General features: G+C 36.1%; 1 protein-coding gene across 2 annotated transcripts; it reads right to left on the bottom strand.

Annotated features, from left to right (window-relative positions):
- Window positions 1–833: 833 nt before the first annotated feature.
- On the bottom strand, window positions 834–23271 carry LOC107739311 (synaptoporin-like). Of its 2 annotated transcripts, XM_016551399.1 has the most exons (6): window positions 23196–23271; window positions 23003–23068; window positions 5835–5959; window positions 2880–3078; window positions 2408–2599; window positions 834–1789 (listed from the first exon to the last, which is right to left on the bottom strand). In XM_016551399.1, the coding sequence occupies exons 1-6, from the start codon at window positions 23211–23213 to the stop codon at window positions 1529–1531; spliced, it is 861 nt and encodes a 286-aa protein (XP_016406885.1). In that variant the 5' UTR covers window positions 23214–23271; the 3' UTR covers window positions 834–1528. The 2 variants fall into 2 exon arrangements, with proteins under 2 accessions (XP_016406885.1, XP_016406886.1); XM_016551400.1 differs by lacking the exons at window positions 23003–23068; window positions 23196–23271 and adding an exon at window positions 9869–9931.
- Between the last annotated feature and the right edge of the window lie 1526 nt (window positions 23272–24797).

Genomic DNA, 24797 nt, shown 5'->3' with positions numbered 1-24797 from the left:
AAAAACTTACTCACCCTCAGGCAATCCAAGATGTAGATGAGTCTGTTTCTTGATCGGAAAAGATTTTAAGAAATTTAGCATTACATCACATAATCACCAATGTATATGAATGGGTGCCGTCAGCCGTCAAACAGCTGATAAAAACATTACAATAATCCACAAGTAATACACACAACTCAAGTCCATTAATTAATATCTTGGAAAGTGAAAAGCTATGTGTTTTAAGTTATAAATCCATCATTGAGCTGTTTTAACTTTAAAGCATTGCTTCTGGCCAAAATACCAGTCCATAATCCATAATAACACTTGAAAAAGTCCATCCCCTGTTGTCCTCTCACATCAAAATCCACCGACATATTTGTTTCGAATCATTTTCACTTGTAAACGGTGGTTGATCTGTGCATATTTCTTTCCTGATTTAGACAAGATGACCTTTTCCACTGGAGAAAGCAGTATGGTGGAGAGAGGACTCAAAGCAACAGTTTAAAGTTACATTCATCTAAAAGATGGATATGTTTATTACAAACACACAGCTTTTCGTTTCATAAGACATTAATTTATGGACTGAAGTCGTGTGGATTACTTGTTGATTAATGTGATGTTTTTATCAGCTGTTAGAACTCTCATTGTGACGGCACCCATTCACTTCTAAATAATGCTACATTTCTCCAAATCTGTTCCGATAAAAAAACAAACTCATCAACATCTTGGATGGCCCGAGGATGAGTTTTTGCTTGAACTATTCCTTTAAAAGTCAACATGAAATCAAAACAGACTGCATTTACTTTCTTAATGCACATTCATGCTCTTATTATGAATGATTAATCTGTAAATGTTATTTAAAAGAACAGTTTGAAAAGGTTTGTCTTTGTAACCTTTGATGAAAATGATATAATTTGTTCTGCCTCTGAAATGACTTTCCTGTGTTGATCAATAGTGGATGGTGTTAGCCAGTGACTGAATAGCTATTGTTTTAGCAACTTCATATTCGTTATGACTCCATTATGTCAAATATGTCACATTCTGGAAGTAAATTATTCGTCAAATTCGAATTTGACAAATAAAAATCATTTTAAAGTTGTGGAACGAGTCGGTTCAGCAGAAATACTATTTAAATTACAAATGGACTGTCTCTAAAAACGTTTGGTCATAGTGATGTAATGTCACCTTTGTAAACTCTTCATTTTTCTTGTCCTTCAGGAGCACCATCTCCATTAAAACCAATGGATTTGCAGTGTTCTCTGCTAGAACTATTGCATTGAGTTTCACATTTGGATGTAATGACCTTTGTTCAGTAAACAGGTGAAGTCAAAAACCATACATCTGAGGATCCCTGTCATTCATTTTAAAAAAACATATTAATATTCTGGACAAACAAGCCTTTATTTATTTATATGATCAGAAATAAAGGATGCATTTTAATCTATCTGTTAAACTAATCTTTTCCTTCTTCTCATGTGCTCAGTGTTGAACTTTGCCCTTAGAAATGGGTCCCCTGTTTTAGGGGATTACAAAGAGGCAGAGGTTGTTACTGATTGGTGTAGGAGATGGGCCCACCATAATTTCCCACCTGGCTGTACTCTGATTGGGCGAAATCCCCTGTTCCAGTAAAAGCACCTCCTGATTGATCAAAGCTTCCCTGATTGTAGACCTGCTGGTTGAAGGCCGTGGCTTGTTTTTCTGAGGATGAGGCAGGGTACCTTGCTGCACCTCCCTTGTGCCATCCAGTCTCTTTAAACACAAACCAGATGTTTCCAGCCCAAAGCACGAAGTTCAAATAACCGAATACCTGTGCAAAAAATGCCTTGATGAATACAAGATGAACATAGTTTTATTCCAAAGCCTTTTGAATAAAATCGAAGAACTTCAGCAGTTGTACAAAATATTAAATATTTAAATATGATTAAAATGTATTAAATTATTAAATGTGTTAAAGATTAAAATTTAAATATTGCATATTATAATTACAATTTACATTTAATATTTAAAGTTTTTAATATATTTTAATATAGAAATCATTCCATTGCACTGATTTGGTTCTCAAGAAATTTTTATATATATATATATATTATATATAATTGTTTGTAACAATGTAAAGGTCTTTACTGTCACTTTTGATCAATTTAATGCATCCTTGATACAAAAGCATTTTTTACAAAATTGTTTTACTGGCCCCAAAATTTGAATGGTAGTGTATTAATTTTAAAATAACTAATAAAATACATACAAGTCTTAAACACATTTAAATTAAATCAATCCAAATATATATTTTTTTAATTAGTCAAATCACATGCAGCATGTGATTTTTTTCGTATCATTATTAAGGGTTGCAAACTAAAGATTAGACACTGAAATACAACTAATGTATGTGGCTCGGTTGGTGTAATCTGAGTATCTCATGCCTTACCACAGATGTGTTCAGGCCAGACCATCTGGGTCCATAAACTGAGCTGCACTTGTTGGTCTGCACCTTACATGCAGACATGAGCAGAACCACCTCATCTGGATCAGTTGCCGCCTTTACATCTGAAAGACCTTTTGCCCAGGCAGATGAGCTCACCAGCCACATAAATGAGAACACCACCGTCACTATGAAGTCCTGCAGAGCATCAAGATGTACATGTGTCACGTGTATTTCTGGTCAAATTCGGTTGCTAATATGAAGAAGAACTTTTTTTAACATTAAAAGAATTACACACTTCAGCTCTACACTCAACTACAATGATTTGCATGCAAGGATGAATTACTGTATGCTAAGTAGGACTACATTTAATGTGGGTGTTTTACAGTATAAATCGCTCATCTTCTCTAATTGCGAGGCTTTGACAGTCCACAAAGATTCAAGCATTTAGCTTGTCTAAAATAACACCAGGGCTCACAATGAGAGGTCCACGGTTGTTTTCGCTGTACTTGTTCTGGAAAAAGATGTAGACCACAGTGGCCAGCAGGGAGTACAGAAAGGAAAACACAGCAATGGTGACGAAGAACTCGGCAGAGGAGGAAAAGTCTCCAATCAGGTAAAGCCGCTCTTGCCTCCTTCCCTCACACATCGGCACGTCAAATTCCACCCGGTTCAACCTGTTTCATGTAAGGCACAAAAACGTCATACTTTTTTATACAATTTACAGATAGGTAAGCTATTCTATAGTGTCAGCATCAGTCTAGCATAACGTTAAAGGAGAAGAACACTGGATAGTAAGATATTTCGTTTCTATCATAAGGTTACTTTAGTTCCTGTCTATTTCTGCCTTGTCCTTCTTTGATAACTATGAAGTTGAAGCTCAGCTCTAGTGAATACAGTGAGACCTGAGGGCTACTTCAAAGCATCATTGTTGTGGGCATCTTGTGTGTGTGTGTGTTCTTGACCTTTTAGGGCAAAACAACAACAACAACAGCAGCAACTTGGACACATAGTATTTGAGACTAAAAAAGAATTCCAGTCTGTCAAAAACATTTCCAATCTATGCAGAATTATAGTGGTGACTCATTGCAGAACTCTATTGTCTTCTGTACTTTAAATTGACAGCATATGACTGTATGTAATTCTATTACCACAATGGATAACAATGGAGACAGACCTGATGTGTGATTCTAGTGTATGTGTCAGCCAATTCATTTATTGAGCACAGATGAGTGAGTGTGTTTCTGTCTCTCCAACAGAATTTCTCATCTCTGAAATTGCTGAATAAAATGTATATTTAAAACAGAACTGTAAAAGAATATTGTGAGATACTTGAAATGGAAGAAGATATGGCTTAGGTCGTGAAAACACTGAATGAACCACTTAGGCTCACTGATTCACTACATGAACTGATTCAGTATTTTCTCCTTTTTTATTTAATAACTCTATGTATACTGCATACAAAACATCACAATATAAAAATAAAATAAAACTTTGTTTTAAATGTAATTTTAATTATTTGTTTAAAAAACCCTACAGAATAATTTTAAATAATTAAAAATTGAAATAAATTAGAATGAAAGTATTATTTAAACAATACATTCGTTATCACCCATTTTAGACCCATTTACATTACATGTATGTATGTATGTATGTATGTATGTATGCAGGGCCGTTTCTAGGCATAGGCGAGCTAGGCGGTCGCCTAGGGCGCCACCAGCTGAAGGGGCGCCAATGAGCGCACGTACTGGCACTTTTAGCAGGGTTGTGATAAAGAGTGGCACGGTCACCCTGAAATATGACTGCCGCCCCCACTGGATCCCCCAACATTATTGGGCTAGAGTACTGTCAATCTGACGATGCCTGTATGCCACTAGATCAGAGTGCTGTCAATTGCTGCCTGATTGTTGCATGCAAAGTTTGCATTTGGAGCGCTCAACAACGCCATTAGATCAGTGGGCTCTGTCAGTGCTTTGGCAAGGTAACACTTTTTTTTTGCCATGCAATAAAGCTAAGTTCAAAGGCCAATTTAAAATATTGGTACAGTAAATAAAGTGCACAAAATCAGTATTTTGTTTAGGCAGTATTTGTGGCACTTTTGTGGCTCATTTGTCCAAATATTTGTGGCAGATTTGTCCAAAAGGTGTGCGTTTTTTGCGCCAATGCATTGTTAAAGGATCAGATTGTCATGTAATATTCCCATATAAACTTTAACATCCAATTAAAAAATATTTGTATAGTAAAATTCGCTAATTCACGAGATCAATACATCCTTTATTAGACCGCTTTGTCGAGTTAAATGCATCCTTACGGAGGTGTCGAAATGCTGAATCAATTCATTCACTTCCAACAGCGCTTAATGGGAGCAGCGTCATAGAGGGCAGAGCGTCACGTTATTTAAAGGGGACGTTAACGCGTTTACGAGTAGCAAATGATTAAGTAGCTGCATTGGTTACTTTTATGCCACTGATAAAGCTTTTATATGTAGTTTGGGGTAACAAAGGGGTTTTAATAGGTTTGACTGAAATAATAATGCAATAACTGACACTTTAAATCAATGTTTCAAGAAACGACAACAAAAAAATTGAACAATAAACAGATAAAGACAAAAAAGTAGCCTTGATAATATCTAAACAATATGTAGTAGTATAGTATATAGTATCCAAATCAAAATGTAATAAAATTAATTTATGTGTGATTTATGTGTAAATTATGTGCAATGTCTTAGCCACTAGGGATTGTTACATAGGGCTATACAGGCATCTAGTGGCAACACAATGATATTACAGATACTAAATTGTGCAAAATGTTTATCTTAACAGTCAATTTACAAATAATGCATTCAGATTTATGGAACTCAATGCACTGAGTCTCCACAAATTAGTGTCGTTACTATGACAACCAATTTGAATGTGACAAGCAACTGGTGTCTGAAAAGAATTATATATATATATATATATAATAGGGATTATATTAGGGATATAATAGGGCAATAGGGATTTCGCCTAGGGCGTCAAATTGGCTAGAAACGGCCCTGTATGTATGTATATATAAATAATGTACCAATAAATATAGATCAGGACAGAATGTCAGACATAGCAACAGAGGTGTATATCATCAACTTTGACGTGTATGAAGCTATGGTGAATGAAACAATATCTTAGTATTATGCTGAACCCGAACATCTGCCCAATTAGCACAATCAACTAATTAAAAAAAAAAAGCTCTAATGCTGTCTTGTTTAAAACAAGATTGTCTCTTGCTCACCAAGAGACAATCTTGTAACTGACAGCACACATAGAGAATATAAAGATAAAACCATTACCACATAATCAAATGCTCCTGCGTATTAGAGTATTGAATTAAAGCCAGGTCATTTTCTCTCTCTATTGCTCTGCAGAGAATATGCAGGGGTGCTTTAAATTAGCCTTACCTGAATGGGTAAGCAAAGTTGATGGCAATACTGAGGTTGCTGTCGGACTTGTTGATGCAGTCCACACTAACCCGCAGTTGCCCAGAGTAGCCTCCACATGTTGCAAATGCAAAGATGGCAAAAAGCTGAGGGGATATAACATGCACAACTGTTATTATTTGTAAGAATTGTGACATTTTTGTTTCTCATCAATTTATGAAAATTTATATTAATTTGTGAAAAATGTTGGTTTCTGCGGGTTACATTATTACGCCAGTAGGTGTCGCCAAGTGACTATCTTTACAAGTGAGTCGTTCGTCGGTTAATTCAATTCATTCAACCGATTCTTTCAAAACCAATGATTCATTCTGTATTTGAGTGAATCATGGAGTCACGCACTAAAGCGATTTGTTCTGATTCATTTTAAAGAAACACCACTTCTGTGTGTTGTAACCTTCATGTGCACTGACTTTGTTTGGAACCACTTTCGAAACTATCAATCCACCTTATTTTCAACACGGAAGTAAGTCGTTTTCTGTGAATGTGCGAGACTTCCTGTTCATCATTAGCCGCTGTAGAGAAACAACGAGAAGAATATCAAAGTGCAGTAAACAGTAAAACCAGTTTGTTTATAATTAAGACAATAAATGAAAATAATATGGTGAAAAAATTCCATTTTGCAGTTTCAAGCAGCACAACGAGCAGTTTTGTACAGCTTAAAATAACTGGAAGCAATGACACCGGAAGCCAGACAAATTTACAAATGGCCGCGTCCGTTCTAATGTGAAAATACTGTGTGTAAAATGTAAATTATTATTAATTATTAACTTGTTTACTGAACAGTTAAGGAATCTCACATCAGGAATCTAACATATTCATCAATATTCTCTCATAGCCTACCATTGTTGCTATAGTTTTAACTTAACAGAGGCTTGAAACAAATTTTGAGATGACGAACTCTTTCTCGTGTGATATAATTTTTTTGATATTACTTTTATGTCTAAAATTTTAGAAAAGGTTGTGTCTGGCCAAGCATTCAAATAATGCATCTCATAATCTTGTACTGCAGTTATATCTGATCAAATGCACATTATTATTCTTTAGTTTGTGTTAAACAAATCAATTTTGCTTGGTTGGAACAGCAGCTACGCTAATTATGTCTCTATTTGATTCTCTGTTTTTGCCACGGGATTGACATCCCGTGGTAACTAGGATTTACACAAGCTTCAGTCTGGATCCAGAACACCTGAGCTGATGATGCCAACCCCTCAGAGGACCGCCAACCCTGAAACAACATACAGAACTACCACATTTTGCTATAAGTTTGATTGCATCATATAATAATTGCTGTTAATAGTGTTCATCGTCTGTTTGATTACGTCTTTAATTGATTTTTCCTTACATTTCTGCCATATGTACATTAACTGACAGTCACCACTGATAAGCTACCACTAAATATTGTAGAAACTTAATTTGCTGTAAAGTTGCTTTGCAATGATTTGTATCGTGAAAAGCGCTGTACAAATAAACTTGAATTGAATTGAATATTACTTTAATATGTCTCATAACAAGAAAAAATGTTTTTGTAATAACTGCATCGACCTAAATTGACGTCACCAAGCGCTCCCCTCATGAAACCACTACTCCTTATCAATTCCTGATAAATAAAATCAAGTTCTGTCATATTTTTTCCTTTTGAATGTCCATTTAAATATTCATTAGATTACAAAAGTTCCATGTTGACTGTAAAATGAGAAAAAGTGCTTAAAGGGACCATTTGAATTGCCAACGACGACTGTTTTATTTAGAAACTGGATTAGCTGCAGTAATGTGAAACTGAACAATTTCAATTAAGTCCGAGCCACAGTAAACAAGTGATGAATTCTCATTCGGAGGTGTCAAGCAAAGGATGCAAAGGATGTTTGCGAACACTTGAGTGAAACTATGATGCCTGAACAGCTTTCATAATAGTGATCACAACCACCAAGAGGTGTTCTCTGTCTCTCTGTGTCTCCTCTATCTTGTTTTTAACATTTATCTATTTTACACAACCTCTCCTGATACCTCTATAAACCCTGCCTCTGTCCCATTCCTTCTCACTATTTTTCTCTTTATATGTCCATTATCCCTTTTTATTTAGGCCACGGATCTATTGTGAAGTCTTATTAAGCACATGCTCAAGATGTCTGAGAGCTAAACATTTCTGTGATACTGATATGAGAATGGGCTTTCTGTAGGAGGTAATACATCTCAGTGAACCCATATAGGCCCCTTCAAGTCATTCTGCAGATATGCAAGACTGAAAGCCAGAAAAAAATAAATGATGAGACTATATTCAAAATTCAAGACAGAGAGCATAATGTGAAGGAACGAAAGTGCACATCGAGATAGCACTCAAAATTCAGTTTTATTTTTTATTTTTTGTAATAGTGTTCAAAGAATTCTGTGGCAAAAAGACATCAATGATGCAATGACAGTGTCAGTCAATGCAATAATAATAAAAAAGAAGAACCGGAATACAAACTTTTTTCCTTAAAAGTGAAATGTGTAATTTATCTCCACTACTAACATCTGTTTTCAGACAGGTTTCCTCAAATACTCCAGTAGCCCCTCACTGCAGAACAAAGATCCAGGGGACGGGGTTGGATCCACATCTAGGGGGTGGAGATTGGTAGGTTTAGGGGTGGAGATGGGTAGATGGGTGGGTTTAGGGATCAGGGAGACGGGTAGGTTTAAGTATATGTAAGGTGGGAGGGGTTGGATCTGGATCCAACCACACCCCCTGGATCTTGTGTTCTGCAGTGAGGACCATCTCAAATACTCTGCACATCTGTCACTGGTCAGCCAAACAGGCGGTCCTGCAAACTCCACTGGTTGTTTCTATGTCAGGGCACTCAAACAAACAGTCATTTATAATGTCACAAAAGTTTTCTGTTTCAAATAAATGCTGTCCTTGAATTCTGGAAAAGTGTATCAGTTTCCACAAAAATAATAATAAGCACAGAATTGCTTTCAACATTGTTATAATAAGGAATGTTTCTTGGGCATCAAATCAGCATATTAAAATGATTTCTGAAGGATCATATGACACTAAAGACTGGAGTAATGATGCTGAAGTTCACACACAAAAAAAATCTCAGTTTTGCCATTACATAAATTACACTTTAAAATAGTAAAGAGATATTTCAAATTGTAATCTTTTTTTCACAATATCACTGTTTTTACTGTATTTTTATATCAAATACATGCAGCCTTTTCTTAGTACCATTTGAATGGTAGTGTATAAAATATATACCATACTTAAATACATTTCACAGATTAAGACAAAATCAGCTCAGAAAATGTTGAAAAAACTAAATGTAAGGGCCAATTTCTCAGACTTCAGAAGCTCTTCTGGAATGGAGTACATTATATATATACATTTTGGACTACTAAGCCTGCCCACCTTTTTCACATTAAGTCCTCTATCAGTCTATTTTTTTCATAGTTTTACAGTCTAGCCTATTACTTTAAAAGTATATTTGGGGTACCATGTAACATAAAGATAGATATCCAGTAAATCTCCTCAACCTGATCACTACAATCTATTCAACTATAGAAATTCATGTTTTTTTTCAGTTTCTAGTAAGCCTAAAAAAGCTCACAATGGCATAGATACAGTGTGAGTCCAACGACCTCTAAACATCTACTGTGTGAAAAAAACTGGAAACCAAATCGCCTTTTTGCACCACATTTCATTGATCGTAAATAATTAATCACTCATTCATAAGCTTACAGAAATAGACATTTCACTCATTCGGAATTACGAATGATTCAGTCGAATGATGAGAGCAATGTTAGCACCTAAAAGGTCTCTGATGAATGGGATGTTGGGAGATCTGGAGCCTTACTGTTGAAGAAACTGCACCACAAAACTCATAAAAATCCCACATCTTACAACAAAAACTACCATAGAATATTATTAATATTAAGTCAGTTTAACTCTATGAATAAATAACTATGTACCACCTGATGACTGCTACCAGACATACAGAGATTCTGAAGCAAGGACTTACCGGAGCAAATATGACCATACACATTTAAAAGCAAAAGAGATATCCAGCTTCAGAACATATTAGATGTATCTTGTCCTCGTTTCTCTCTGCTCTGTCTGCTTGTCTTATTGTGTAGATGGTGAAGGGGGGAATGTGAGCTCAGGAGAGGGCTGGTGCTTCTGTGTGGCTCTCTAAGTATAACCCTGCACTCCCTCTTTTGCTCGGAGGATGGGGGGCTGCTCTACAGTCACAAACACACATGCCTGAACACAGAGGGTCTCCCCAACTTCAAATCACTTCACAATGAAGTCATGTGTCATACTTTTGCATTTAAATGAGAGAGATCACTGTGACCACAGTGATTTTGACATGCAAATAACAAAAGGAAGGCTTGATATGTGCATACACTGTTTTATATCAAACAATTAGCATGTTAATGGATTAAAACAATTAATATTAAACCATAGTGTCTAAAACCCCCTTAACCATAGCAAAATCACTGCAATGGTGGGAATATCAATGATAAAAGATACCAATGTTTAACAAATAAATAATTGTTTAAGAAAGTAAATCATTTTACAGTCCATATATCGATTTTTATCATGTATAACAATCACCAACACAGTCTCGGCTACATAGATTTGCTACGTAGATTTTACATAGGTTTATTTCCCAGAAATGTCTTAAAAGAAAATCATGGTAATATAGTGAAAATTATTTTGTTTAAATGTTCAGTTAATCTTGCACTTTCCCAAATGTTTTTTTTTTCCAGTTAATTTGTTATATCCATCCTGTTATGCAGGAGTTTTTCAATCACAGTTTGATAATATCAACAATTATATAAGAATATTTCTGTTTTAAATTAGTGAGGGAGGGTTAAGTGTGTCCCTCCAAAAAGTTGTGCACATGCACTTTTATCTTTAAGGGTAAACTGTAAAAATGTGCTTTGCATGTTATGAAGCTGTTAGATGACATGCAGATAATAGTTTGTCAATGTCATGTAGATGCTTATTTCAGATGTATGGAAAATGCCAGCTCTGCTAATAAACAACATGATTAATTACCAGCACTGGCCTGTCATTATAGCAACAACAACAACAAAAAAATATAAAAAAAGCTGCCTTCTCAAGGCTAACCACAAAATGCCTGCTCACCCATCATGCCAAAGTAACTTGGAAAAGCTACACCCCTTAACAATGAAGCTTATGTCTAGGTAATGGAAAAATAATTAGAATCTCATGATGTGCATTAGAACATCTCAAAATAACAGAACTGGTGCTGAATTTCACACATTATTATGAACTTTCCATAAGATGAGGTATTTCGCAAGCTTTAAGGCAGTGTTATTTTAGTATCACTAACATACTGTTTTTGTTAGTATTTCAGTTTGAATTAGATTCTGTTTTTATATTGTCTGTTTTCATTTTAAATAGTTAAAGTTTTATTAAAATTGCTGTGTGTTTCTGTTATTTTTATTATTTTTTTATTAGCCTCTATAGTTCTTTTTAGCTTTTAGTTTTAGTTTATTTTGTGTTAGGTTATTTTAGTATTTTTTATATTTTATTTTATTGCTTTAGTTATAGGTTCATTAGATTAAAAACGTATTAATTAAAATAATGTATTTATTAATGTGTGTGTAAAAAATAAAAATAAATGAACTTATACACTTATACATTTATGTTCAATAAATGCTGTTTTCACTGGGCAGGAAGATCACTTAAGTTCTGAAAGCTGCTGTATGTTTTCATAAAAGTTAAAGGAAAATTGTATTCCCTTTATTTTCCCTTAAAGAGTTCAACAAGTTTTAAGTCTAAGGACTCCCCAGTGTGGCCTTCAGTCTCCACTTAGCATCCAGTCAGATGAGATCCTATTGTGACGGATTTATCCGCTCACCACAAGGAGTCCAAACCTGTGCTGATGCAATCAAATGAAAGTGTGTCTGACAGCAGTAGAATCACATTCCACTTTAGCTGAATCTAATGGACAGGTGTGAGAAACCCATGGGAAACAGGTGAGCAGTGCGTGGGAGCTCGACAGCCAGTAGAAAAGATGCTTCTCTCTCAGCGACCCATATGTGCATAGCACCTGTTGAGCTGGTAATGAGGAGAGATGTCCCCTATTTGTCTTTCCCTACCAGAATATCTTCAGTCTTCATAGTTTCTAACCCGCACAGAGTAATGTGACGACGTCAAACTGTGTCAAACAGAAACTGTGTCATGCTTCAGTGGAGGCTGTGAGTGACCTGGGGTTTGGGGAATGCCTCACTTCAATTTTAAGATGAAGAGCTTCCACAGAAATAGAAGACCTTCTTGTAAGGTAAAAGTTGTAGGTACCAAATATTATGTGCCTGTGACTTACTATATAGGTCTTCAAATCCCTAGAGAAACTCAGATTCTCTACTACATAAAAATTTGATAGGTTGTGGGTAAAACCTAATAATAAGTTCTGGTGTCTATCCAAAAAACAATGAAACCTAATGTTCTGTGACATTCTTTTCAGGTCATTTCTATTGCAATCATTATGTAAAATGCTTTAATTTTTTCCTAGTCCTAGAATTGCTGTAAAATAAAATAATGTACAATTTAAAAAAAAATAAAAAAGTAAAACATGTTTTAAAATAAAATATATGTATATAAAAAGAAACACAAAAGAAATCCTACAATCATCTAGTCATCTAGAGAAGTCGACTAGTTAATCTAGATTATTCCCTACCGCTTTTTCTATTTCTGATTATTTTAGTGGTGCGTTAGCTGACAGTTTGCACACTAAAACTCAATCTGAAAAGTTGCATCTTTAAAATTCATCCTCTTTAAAGCAATGTGCCACAAACACAGTCCTATGTAAACACCCTTTATGAAACGCATTAAGTGAACCTAAAACCTGCAATATTATTTAGGACATGCTTTAAGGCCTGGTTTCACAGACAGGGTTTAGGTTAAACCAGGATTAGGCCATAGTTCAATTAGGACATTTAAGTAGCTTTTATAAATGTGCCTTTGATAAAAACACTACTGATGTGCATCTTGAGACAAATCAATGGCACTGACAGATTTTAAGATCAGTCAGTGCAAGTTTCTTTCAGTTAAAACAGCCCAGACATGCGTTTTAGTCTGGGAGCTTAAGCCTGGTCTGTGAAACCGGGGGTATATATAATGAACAGAACAAACAAACATTAGATTTAGGGTGTCCACATTTTTCTGTACTGTTTGTGACTTACAGTATATCAGGATAACTCATCTCAGATCAATGGTAACAAATGCATTTCAATGAAGAACTCATAAAGATACATGTGCATCTTCAAAGCCACCTACGCCACAGTTTCACTGCGAAGAGCTCCCACAATCCCTTATTGATGTGTCGATCATTCAGCCTCACTGAAACTTGAGCTGCACCAGAACCAGGGCTGTCAAACAACTTCAGATACTTACTTGACTCTCGCACACAGGCACAGATATCCAGACTCACACATACTCCCAGAAAGCAACAGGACAGGCTGAGCGCTGCACTAACTTCGCTGACAATGATCCATGTCATTGAAATGTATTGCAGGGATACAGAAAATCCTCCCAGTGGGAGAGATGCTACATGCCGGAATGGATATAAAACTACCTGCTGTTATGTAGTGTACAGTAAATCATTATGGACAAAAAACTGTCTGATGGTTTGTGGAGTGATACAAATGTTACATGACAGAGCTATATTACAGTAGCGTTTGATTAGAATGAGAGGCCACTAGAGTGATCTATGACATTAACACACTGCACTGAATGACTCCATCAAACTCTGTCATTCTTCATTCCTTCCTCTTTTTCACACTTTGTTTATTTTTTTCATGTATGTATTTATGGATATGGATGATTCTATGGATAATTGGATGATTCTTCATTTAGAAAGATTTCCGTCTCTTTGGATGACTTTAAAAATGAATGAATGAATGTTGTTTTACATGGTAGATTATAATAGTTTTAAACATTAAAAAGAAAATATTAAATATAATTTTTTTCCAAAAATTAGATTTAGCCCCCAACCCAGGCTTTTTACTTCTCCATAATAAATTTTGTCTTAAAATCTTTTACAATTTTTTACTAAATCAGGAAAATTCTACTTTGCATTTTTGTCCCCTATGAACTTTTATTATCATTATTGGTAATTACATTTTTTCCAGTTTATGGACTAAAAATTGTTGGACTTGCTAACACAACTAGTAAATTACATTTAAATGAATTTAACTGAATTAAAAGAAGAAGAAAGAATCACTTTTTTTAAATAAAATTCTTAATACTACAAAATATCATTATTATGACACATCATTTCCATTATATAACACAATAGCAAACATCCCAATAAAACCATGTTTATCATATCTTTATTCCAGCACATGTAATACATGTTTTATTTAAAAAATAATTTGAATGTCTCCTTTTTCATGATTTCAATTAGTCAAAAGTGCCTCTAACTGAAGAAAATCTTTAAAAAAATATGAATGCAATATTGTTGCCTGAAATCACAGTAGAGCTTGGCTGGTGTTTTATTGCTGGAGCTTTGGAATCACACAGCCTTCATATTTCACAGCTGAGTGTAGGAAAAGCCCTTTGAAACCTTGCTTGAAATTAATTTCTCCTGTGGTTAGTATTGAGTTACAGAGGGAAGTATTTATTTAAACCCAGTGGTCTTAGCCTGAGAGACTCAGAGAATCCAATATCTCATTTATGTGAATCGGTAGAGCACGGCAGAAGAAGTGGCCCTGTATCGACAGCGCACTGATGGTCATCGGAGAACTAATTTGTTTTGAATGTGGCTTCGACATTGAGCTCACTGTAATGGAGGCCACTAGAAAGGGGCTACAGCTCTGTGTCTAAGCAGTGTAAAACAGGTTGAATGGGTCATACGGTGTGTCATATGGATTACTTTTATGGTACTTTTTTTGCTGTTTTTGAAACCTGAGCACCCCAGTCACTATTTTGTTGTACAGAAACGAGACATTCTGATTCATGTTGAAGCCTGAAAGAAAAAGAATCATACAGGTTTGGAGCAGTGTTATTAAAGTAAACTAAATAAATAAATAAAATATGTTTGTTATTCAAAATAAACATTAAGTGAAATAAAATAAAAGATAAACAACGTTTTATTTTATTTCAGCTAATTATCAAGGCATTTCTCAGTTTCATTTAGTTTAACTTGAAGTGGTAAATAACTAAAACTAAATAAACTTAAATTAATAAAAAATATTTTTTATTGATTTTATATTAATCTTTTTTTTAAATAAACCAACACATTTAACTAAATTAAAACAAATAAAAAATCTGAATAAAATAAACATAAAATAAACAAGCTAGACACATTCACACACATTAGACATTAATGAATGTCGAATACAGATACCACAACAGAAATGATTTGAGAACTTACTTTTTTTTTTTTGCTATTCTGACATTGTCATTTCTTTTAGGCCGCTTCAAATGAGCCCCTCTGCTGCCCTCGTCTGTTTTAGTTAGGAAATACTAGCCTGTAAATAGAACTTCCATCATAAACATGCACTGAGAACATAAAAAATGATAATAAAATAAATAATAAACAGTATCAGTGCATTTGGATGGCTTTGAACTCACGCTGTAACATTTTAAGAGACAATAACATTTAAACCATTTCTATTCTAAGCAACAAAGTAATATTTATTTAATGTAGCCTAACAGCACTATCATAAGACGATTTAAACTTGAACGCTGTAATAATTAACATAACATTAAAATTTCTAGGAAAACAAGCTATTTCGTAACTAGTATTCGACCTTTTTGTCTTTCTGCCATTTAGACTGGACTGTATATGTAAGAGGATGATTACGTAATTGGATGTGATAACTTGAAATGAAAATGAAGCAATTAGCGCCATCTGGTGGCAGCACAAAGATGAGCCTCAAATAAAACGCTTTGAATGAGCAATTACACAGTCACAGTGATACATTTGTAGGGGATTTTCACTACAGTTCATTCTTACTGTTGCTTAGAAATAACTTGCCAAATAATTTTGGTAAATTATACTCAAAATACCAAGTCAATAAGTGTGGACTGTTCACATAACTGTACTACAGCGATTGTACTACAGATAATTTGGATTTGTGGGACCCAGTCAAGACCCAGAAGGGGCAGGTGAGTCACAATGATGATGCTGTAATCTGTTCCTGCTTAAGCTACTGCCACTTACTCACTTATCTCATCTGCAGTAATTAAAGCAGAGGAAGTTATCCTAATGTGGCTCACTTTTGGTGTGTGTGTGTGTGTGTGTGTGTGTGCGTATGTGGGTCAGGTTTTGCCTAAATTGTGGGGTACCAAATGTGTGAATTAATAGGGTCTTAATAAGGGTTAAGCTTAATCAACAGCATTTGTGGGATAATTTTGAAATGACTAAAATCTAAATAAATATAAATAAAAGCTAAAAAAAAAAACTTAAATTACAAAAACTTAAAGGGACGGTTCACCCAAAAATGAAAACTCTGCCATCATTTTCTCACCCTCATGTCATTCCATACCTGTATGACTTTTTTACTTCTGCGGAACACAAAAAGAAGATATTTTTAAGAATGTTGGTAACCAAACAGTTTTGGTGACCATTGACTTAGTATGGACCTCAAAAAAAAGAAACTTTGTTTGTGTCATGCAGAAGAAAGAAAGTCATATTAAACTAAAAATAAAAATATAAGCTAATTCAAAATATTTTATTACATTATATATATTTTATTTTACCATTATATCCTATAAATAATCCTAAAATAGCATTGGTTTACAGATTGACCCCCATTCACTTCCACTGTAACCCACATTTTATTTTTATTATTATTATTTTTGTGGTACACAACATTATGCCACTAGTGTCAGTATGAAACAACAGAAGTCAAAGTGTCCAACATGTGTGTGAACATGTGTGGCATAATAGTGTGAGCCAGTGAGGCTCACACCACTGCACTAGATGCACACTCTCACAACTCTCACATGAATGAGCACACGCTTGCCCAAACAAACAAGCACACATGCACACATACCCCAAACACACTCACGTCAAGCTCTGGAGACCCACCCCCTCTCCTCTCATCCGTTACAGCTGCATTCTCCTCTCTATCCCTCCACTCTCAGTTTCTATCGGTCTCACTCTTTCTCACATGCGCACACTGGTGTGACTACGAGCGGGTGAGTGTTACGATGCCATGGCTTGTTTATCAAGCTTTCCCAGCTGTGCTCTGCAGGGGAAGGATGAAGAGCACAGAGAGGAGGAGAGGGGGAGAAGATTACACCAACACAGACCCACTGCCTTCACAGACACACAGCTATTCTGAATGAGTGACAGAGAGCGAGAGAGACGGGTGGGACGTGATGAAGGGAAAAGAAAAACAGAGGGCCCAAGATATTTTAGAAGTATTTTGACTGATCTTATGATTGATTTTACAGCCCTACTGGTGTTTAAATTAATGAACAACTTAGAATATATGAGCAATATCACATGAGTAGCAGTGCGATATGGCTGTATGTCAGCAAGGCTGTGATTCGGCTGTAGGTAATCACAGCGTGCTGATATACAGCCATATCGCACAGCTACGAGTGTGATATTGCATTTATACAACAGTTTGACGGCACAAGTGTGTAAATAAAAAAGAGACAACAACGGAGTGTCTTTAAAAACCCTCTTTTGTGTGGAACTACTTCCTTCCGCCATGGATTCAAATCTCAGTTTGACAGTAACAGCTGAGCCCAAACCTCCGTTAATTAGAAAACGTCACTTTAGAACTAGTAAAGAAGGAACGTTGAGTTGCTTCTTTGAAAGCTTATTGTATTACTGTATTAATAGCTCACTGTATTATGTAGAGTCAAATATTATGAGAGAGAGATGGACTGAGCGAGTGTGATTACCTACATCTGATACAGCATTCATTCTTCAGCTCAATCTCATATTCACAATAAAACATTAGTTTGAATTTCCGCTGAGGAAAGCGATATCTTTGTCGTACTTGTCCTTTCATCTGTTAAGGGTGATTTCCGATGACAGTGCTGCTCACTGCATTTGTTGGCTGCGTCTTACAAGCTGTTGCTGAAAGTAAAAATAACTTCTTTGTTTACAACCTTGTTTCAGTTTCTTTCAATATAAAAGTCTTTACTGCTGACTCACTCATAAAAACAGTGCAGATGTACGTGTGCTGTCTGGGTAACTATTCCAAAGTTACTATTACCATAACTATCACCATCTGATACCATCACTGCACCATGGATCTTATAGGAAAGGAGAAAGGAAAAACTGGAAAAGTTACTACAGCAGCTGATAGAGTACTGCAGAACAGATTAACTCTAAAGGGCAATGTCATCCTATTTACACTACATTTAAAATGATTTTGTCATAAATCAGTCAGATAAATCAATCAGATTATAGCATCCACTCATCCCTTACCCACGGGTGATCACACACACACACACAACACACGCTCAAGAGCTATGCATCTGTGTACCTCTCCACTTCATCCTGTATTGAACACTTCAGCATCTCTCTCAGACAGCAGAGCACTTCCTGAATGTTTCTGGTAGGTGACTAAATGCTGCTGAATGCACACACACACACACAGACATATATATAGACACACGCATAAAAATGCTGCCAACCTTTCCATCCCCCAACCGCTGCATTCATGCCACGCTTCATTCCAGTGATTCCCAGTATGTGGTGGGAATAAAAATATCCCATGCTCCCTCACAGAAGTAACAGTCACTTCTTTCAAGATGTCAGACTGGTTTAACAACAGTGATTTAGCGTTAACCAGATAACCTGATGAATGCATACTATATGTAAGGGATCTAAATAAGTCTATAAAAGGAACACAAATGTCTTTCCGACCATTTTCAACACAAGTGTCTTTTCCTTATTGGCATTGATGGTTTGATGAAGAACTTCTAACATTCATGTACCATTGCACAAAAGGATCTTTATAGTGGGAAAGATTCTTCAGATTATTGAAATATTCTTCAACCTATAAAGAAAAGGTTCTTTGAGGAACCAAAAATGGTTATTCTAGTACATCTCTATGAAACCCCCCTTTTGGATCCTTTATTTTATGAGTGTGTACATCACTGGAAGAAAATTTCCAGCTCCCAGATGTTCTTGCAAACTGCAAGTAGTGTTTTATGAAATAATCTGTGTTGAAATGAGTAGAACACTCATTGGATGGTCCCAGAGCTCATTATCCGTCTTTACAATGCGCTCAGGCCTGTAGCAGCCAGTGTGTATCTGGGTGCTCTTTGTATGCTTCACTGATCATAATTAGGCATAACATCTCATTTTATTTTTAAAACACTGTCCCCCCTTCTTTTCCTCGGTTGCTGTCTCCCTATGGAGTTTCCATGGCTACTTGGTCACATGATATGCCAAAGCCCCTCCCCCTGCCCTGAGGTGACTGTCACAGCGGTTAGTCAGACTCGGCCACCCGACTAGGATGCGATCCGACTGTATATTTGAATGTGTGTGTATGTGTGTGTGTGTGTGTTTGAGTTTGTTTATATTCATCTAGGTTGGAGCTTATGTGTTGACACTGGTAGCTCTGGCTTTTGTCATAAACCGATCACAAATCATGTAAAAGAACTGGTTATTCTATGATTTTACCAGAAGATTTTATAGTTTTCCAGCTGTAATACTACTATTTGTTATATTTTATTGGACATTATGTCACAATTTGGTTTAGCTCTTCAGTCTTTCCGCTGTTGTGTCTTATCCATGTGACAAAAAGGTGGGTCATGAAACAGGCACCTCATACGATTGCAGACTCAAGATCGAAAAACGGAGAGACAGCCAACCTTTCACAGATGAATTTCTGCACATCTGCACACAGGCAGCCAAAGCACATCTGCCCACAGTCAGTCAACCTTTCCAGTGAACTGACAGACATCTCCATGTAATCAACCAACCTTTCTTCTATGAATCTGTAAAACATCCTACCTCCTGTCAGTCAGCTTTACCTCAGTGAATCACAGTGGTCTGCTCAGTCTCTCAGTCGTCTGTCATCTCTGTTGAAATTCTGCCTATCGGTCAAAGCACTTTTCAAATAAACTGACTTTATAAAGTCTTCATAAGCTTACTAATGTATCTTTCTCAGGGTTTCTTACCTATGTAAACAAATTATAATGTGTATTATTGAATATTTGGAGTATTTGTATTGTATTTGTCTTTATAATATAATATAATAGAATAGAATAGAATAATTCAGAAATATAATATAATATAATATATACTATAATATAATATAATAAATATTCATCCAAAAATACATAATTTTGCATATTTTAATATGTGTCACTGGTCTCACTGAGTCATCTCATTTCAATAGCTCAATAATTGGTTAATTATCACAAATAATGGCTTTTAAGAGAATGAGAGAGGGCAAATATCAAGAGGACAGCTGTGCAGGAATAAAAAAAAACTACAGAGGCAGAGACAAAACCAAAGACCTGCAGAAAGGGAGAGAGAGATACACAGACAGAAACACAGAGAGAAAAGCCACTGTGTGACCAAAAGTGATTAAGACTGCATGTTTCCCCGGTGATAAGCTTCTCTCTTTTTTTTTCCAGAAGACACTTCAAATGGAGTGCAGGGAGATTAATTTCCTCAGGAGAAGATGCATCGCATCCTCCAATCCCCCAGCATTCAATTGCAATAATTATCCAAAATGCCGTTGCCACTTATGCATGCCACACATTTGCATAGCTCAGAGCCATTTATGGTTGCCGTTGTAAATGTTTTAATTTTCACCTCTCCATACATTTGATGGCAGAAAAGGGGTCTAGCAATTGACCTTGTGATTTTGTGCAGTTGCTTTGCTGAGAACAAGGAACAGCACTGGAAAGGCTTAGAAATACTGTTTTTGATGTAATAAATAAAATATCTGTAAAATGAAAAGATATCAGTCATTCGGCCAAAATTCTATTCTATTCTATTCTATTCTGTTCTATCATCTGGGAAAGAGAAAGCAATTTTATTAGTGAGTCAGGCTGTACTAAGTCAGAACACAATAAATTTGCCATTTCAAGTAGGTTTTTTTAAAGGGATAGTTCACCCAAAAATTAAAATTTGATGTTTATCTGCTTACCCCCGGGGCTTCCAAGATGCAGGTGTGTACGCGCTCTGGCGTAGTTTACGCAAGCGCCGGAAGTGTTCTCTCGCGCGTATACGTCACTCATTGTTTACACAGTGCAGTCATTGTAGGTACGACGGCTAATCAAAATGGTACTTACTTGCGCTTATCCGGATTGTTCAAACCGACTTAAAACTAAAAGATTACGTTCTCTCGCGCGAACTCATTCGGGAGTGGTGACTTTCCACGTATTCCCAACTTCTGAGCCTGCTCGCCTGAAGTTATGGTTGATTGCTCTTCGGCTGGATATCAACACACCCTTTAACGTAAACTACGCCAGAGCGCGTATACACACCTCACGCACCGGATGCTGTGCGCGCGCTCAAAGCAGTTGGACATAGTGGTGTATTAGAGATAAAAAATGATATAAATACTGTTCGGTTTCTCGCACAAACCGATCGTTTCGTGTCTTAGGACATCAATGTGTCGTCACGAGCCGCAGGGTTTAATTTGGATTTGTCTGTGCATGTTTATTTACTCTCATAGATTTTGTTACCATTGCCATGCATTATACGACTGATAGACTGCAACGGCTGGAGTTAAAAATCTTCTTTTGTGTTCTACTGAAGAAACAAAGTCACCTGCATCTTGGATGCCCCGGGGGTAAGCAGATAAACATCGAATTTTCATTTTTGGGTGAACTATCCCTTTAAGTCTTTTTTTTTCTTAGCACAGTAAATTAACTTTTATACTGTAGCTACAAGCACTCAGCACAAATGTCTTGCCATGTGCTAATGATAGCATCCCATTTTAAAAGACTATTTCCTGAACATTTTGCTTCCTGGGAATCCTGCTGTGTTGTGCAAAGTGTCTGATAGGGCACTAAATCCACATACCAGCACTAACAATGCAGAAAGCCTTACAGATGGACACACATACACAGAAGCTGGACATGTCCTCAGAGATCAGAAACGTTCAGATACAGAGTCTCATCAAGCAGATTATGTCAGAGCACCAGAGTGTGACACCATGGCAAGTCGAACACACACTTCCCTGAACCTAGTTTTCACACTATAGAGGCTATAATTAGTAGAAGGATAGTCATTTCTAGTAACATGGTTACAGGGTTACATTTAAAATAATAATAAAAAAAAATTTTTAACATCCTATACTGACATTTAGTCACCAATAAAGTTTTTTTTTAACTGAACAGGATTAATTGATGCTAATACACCAAGCAGGATGTACAAAACGATTTAACCCATGTTTATGGCTATAAAGTATAAAACAAGTGACACGTTATGAACTCGTCCCTGTACACTTCATTCATACTGCACCAATATCGGATTAAACACAAGGAACAAATAAAGCATATGTATCTACACATCTGCTTATGTTAAAAAACAAAACAAAAAAACACATCAGCTCTCTTATACATGGACAGACCTCATGTGCAGAAAGCAAAAAAAGCTCATCTGCAATGATTCGACTAAAATGCTAAATCTTATCTATCACTAATTATATATTTACAGTTTACATTCAATTCAGACATCAAGTTTGGAGGTCATCTTAATATTTAATCTATTTACATTTACCAATTGCTTCTTTACAGCAGTAAATTGTGAGTTTTAGCAAATCCCATAAAATGAATTGAGTGCTGGTGCATTATATAAACCCGAGCACCTCCGTTCATGTATATGGGATTGATCATGACATCAATAGAATGTCACTTACACTTATGAGGAGTAATTTGCATGTTTGAAAATACATGACATGGTTATCAAAACTTAGATAAGCAAGGCATCCATTCAATATGCCCAATACCGATTCTACTTATAGGCTAATAGAAATACGCAAATGTATTAAGGGTCCTATTATAAATATGGCTGTGCCACATATAGGCTACTTATTCAAAACTGACTACAGCACATGATGGTAATAAAAGATAGTAAAACTCCCCCATGCCTCGGCCAAGTTTATTGAGCCAATTGAGAAAAGTAAAGGAACGAGAGTTAGAAAAAGCTGACAGGAAAAACGCGTGCTTTACGCACACTTACCCATTCCAGAACGCGGATAAATCCCAAAGGTAATTTAAGCATTTGGAATGTCCCAAGTGACACAATCTGCAATAACAAATGAACATAATCAATAGCGTCATTTAATGTAGTTTGATTAGGCACATGTCGTAGCCTACATTTTAGACATTTCTCACAATTTGATATTGCCAAATGCACAAACGCTATTTTCTACCTGATTAGCGGTTTCCATTTTCTTGTTTGAGAGAAAAGAGCTTGTAAGTAGGATAGGTCAAGACCAAAACAACACTAAATGAGTGATGTGCCAGAGTCGCGAGCGCGGAGCGGGGAATCGGCTGCAATCGCGGCTCAGTACGGAAAGAGCCGAGTAACTTCGGCATTAATCGTTTCTCGACACGAAAATAGCCGAGAGACTTCGGCTTCAATCAACGCCTCTACATCGGAAAAGCCGAGTACCCTCATCATTAACCGCTCTATAATAGGGAAAGAGCCGAGTGTCTTAGGCAAAAACCGCTCCTAAGGAAAGAGCCGAGTGTGCTCGGGAGCTCCATGGAGACAGACAGGGATTGGGTTTGATAAAATGAACCGTGGCCATAATTTTTTCTCTATTTGACGATATCTACTTGCAATTTATTTACACTATAAAATAGACCTTTGTCAGTCCAAAATATGTTGGCTTGGGTATCAAATATTGACTGAACATTTCTGTTTACTTATTCAAATTTAAGTGGGAATAATGCAGATGTTACTCTCAAACTCAGCAGCTGGCATAAACTATTTTGTTGCTGACAAGATAAAACCATTATTTAAATGTGTAGCATAATTATTAGGCTATATTGTGTTTTATTCAGTTTACCATTCAGTATTTTGTAGTGGTAGTTCTATGTCCAGTGACATTTGCTTAAAGCTCACTCAAGTGTGTGGAAACAGTACAGATTCCAACTCAGCTACATTACATAATCATGACCTCCTTTAACTCGACCAAGAAGGCTGGGCAAAGAATCATGATAATAACATGAAAAGATGTTGTGCATATATATGCATATATTTGGTTTGCTTGTGTTTACAAAACCATTCATTGAAAATATTAAAGAAAAAAGACAACTTGGGAAAAATTAAGCTTGATATAGATGGAAAGAGAAGTTCAACTCTTATGTTATAAAAAAGTACAGTGCACACTAAATGTGTCCATTAATTCTTTACATAATACTATTAGCCTATATTTGTCACCATGTACATATACGGTATACAAAGTCAGACAGCTGCAATCAAGTCACCGATGGCATTTTTTTTTCAGACATAACTCATTTCACTTAGATCATATACTGCTTAAAGGGACTCAAGCAGTCACTGAGAATGAGGGGAAAGGACTTCAGGAAGTGTAAGTGTCAAAATGAAGCTTATAGGGACATGAGCCCCAAAGAGATTTTTTATTAGACACTGTTCATTTAAAGTTCACTGTTTATGACTGTGTGCTTGCATTTAGATCTGTGTTTGCCTGCCATTCCAAGGTCAAGTCTAGCCCGATCACTGTTCTTTCAGTTATTATGAGAAAGACCCCAAACATGCACACACAAGATGCTATCTCAGCGGTTACCCTCACCTTTTCAAAAGAAGGACTCTCGGGATCAACAAACGTGAAATGTCACAGAACTGTGGTAATGTTGTTTGCATGCATATGTTTTGGTGATACTGAAGTAGGAACAATATTCCTTAGGTGCATGACACAGACAGGTGCCACACTCATCACAACCTGATACTGCAGAACACCTGGGATCAGATCCCTTTAGGGACAAATAGAGGACGATTTGTGCTC

Source organism: Sinocyclocheilus rhinocerous, unplaced genomic scaffold (assembly GCF_001515625.1).
Source record: "Sinocyclocheilus rhinocerous isolate Xijiao unplaced genomic scaffold, SAMN03320098_v1.1 scaffold14, whole genome shotgun sequence".
Taxonomy (NCBI): Eukaryota; Metazoa; Chordata; class Actinopteri; order Cypriniformes; family Cyprinidae; genus Sinocyclocheilus; species Sinocyclocheilus rhinocerous.
The sequence above is the reverse complement of the archived record's forward strand: the minus strand, read 5'-3'. Positions and strand labels throughout refer to the sequence as shown.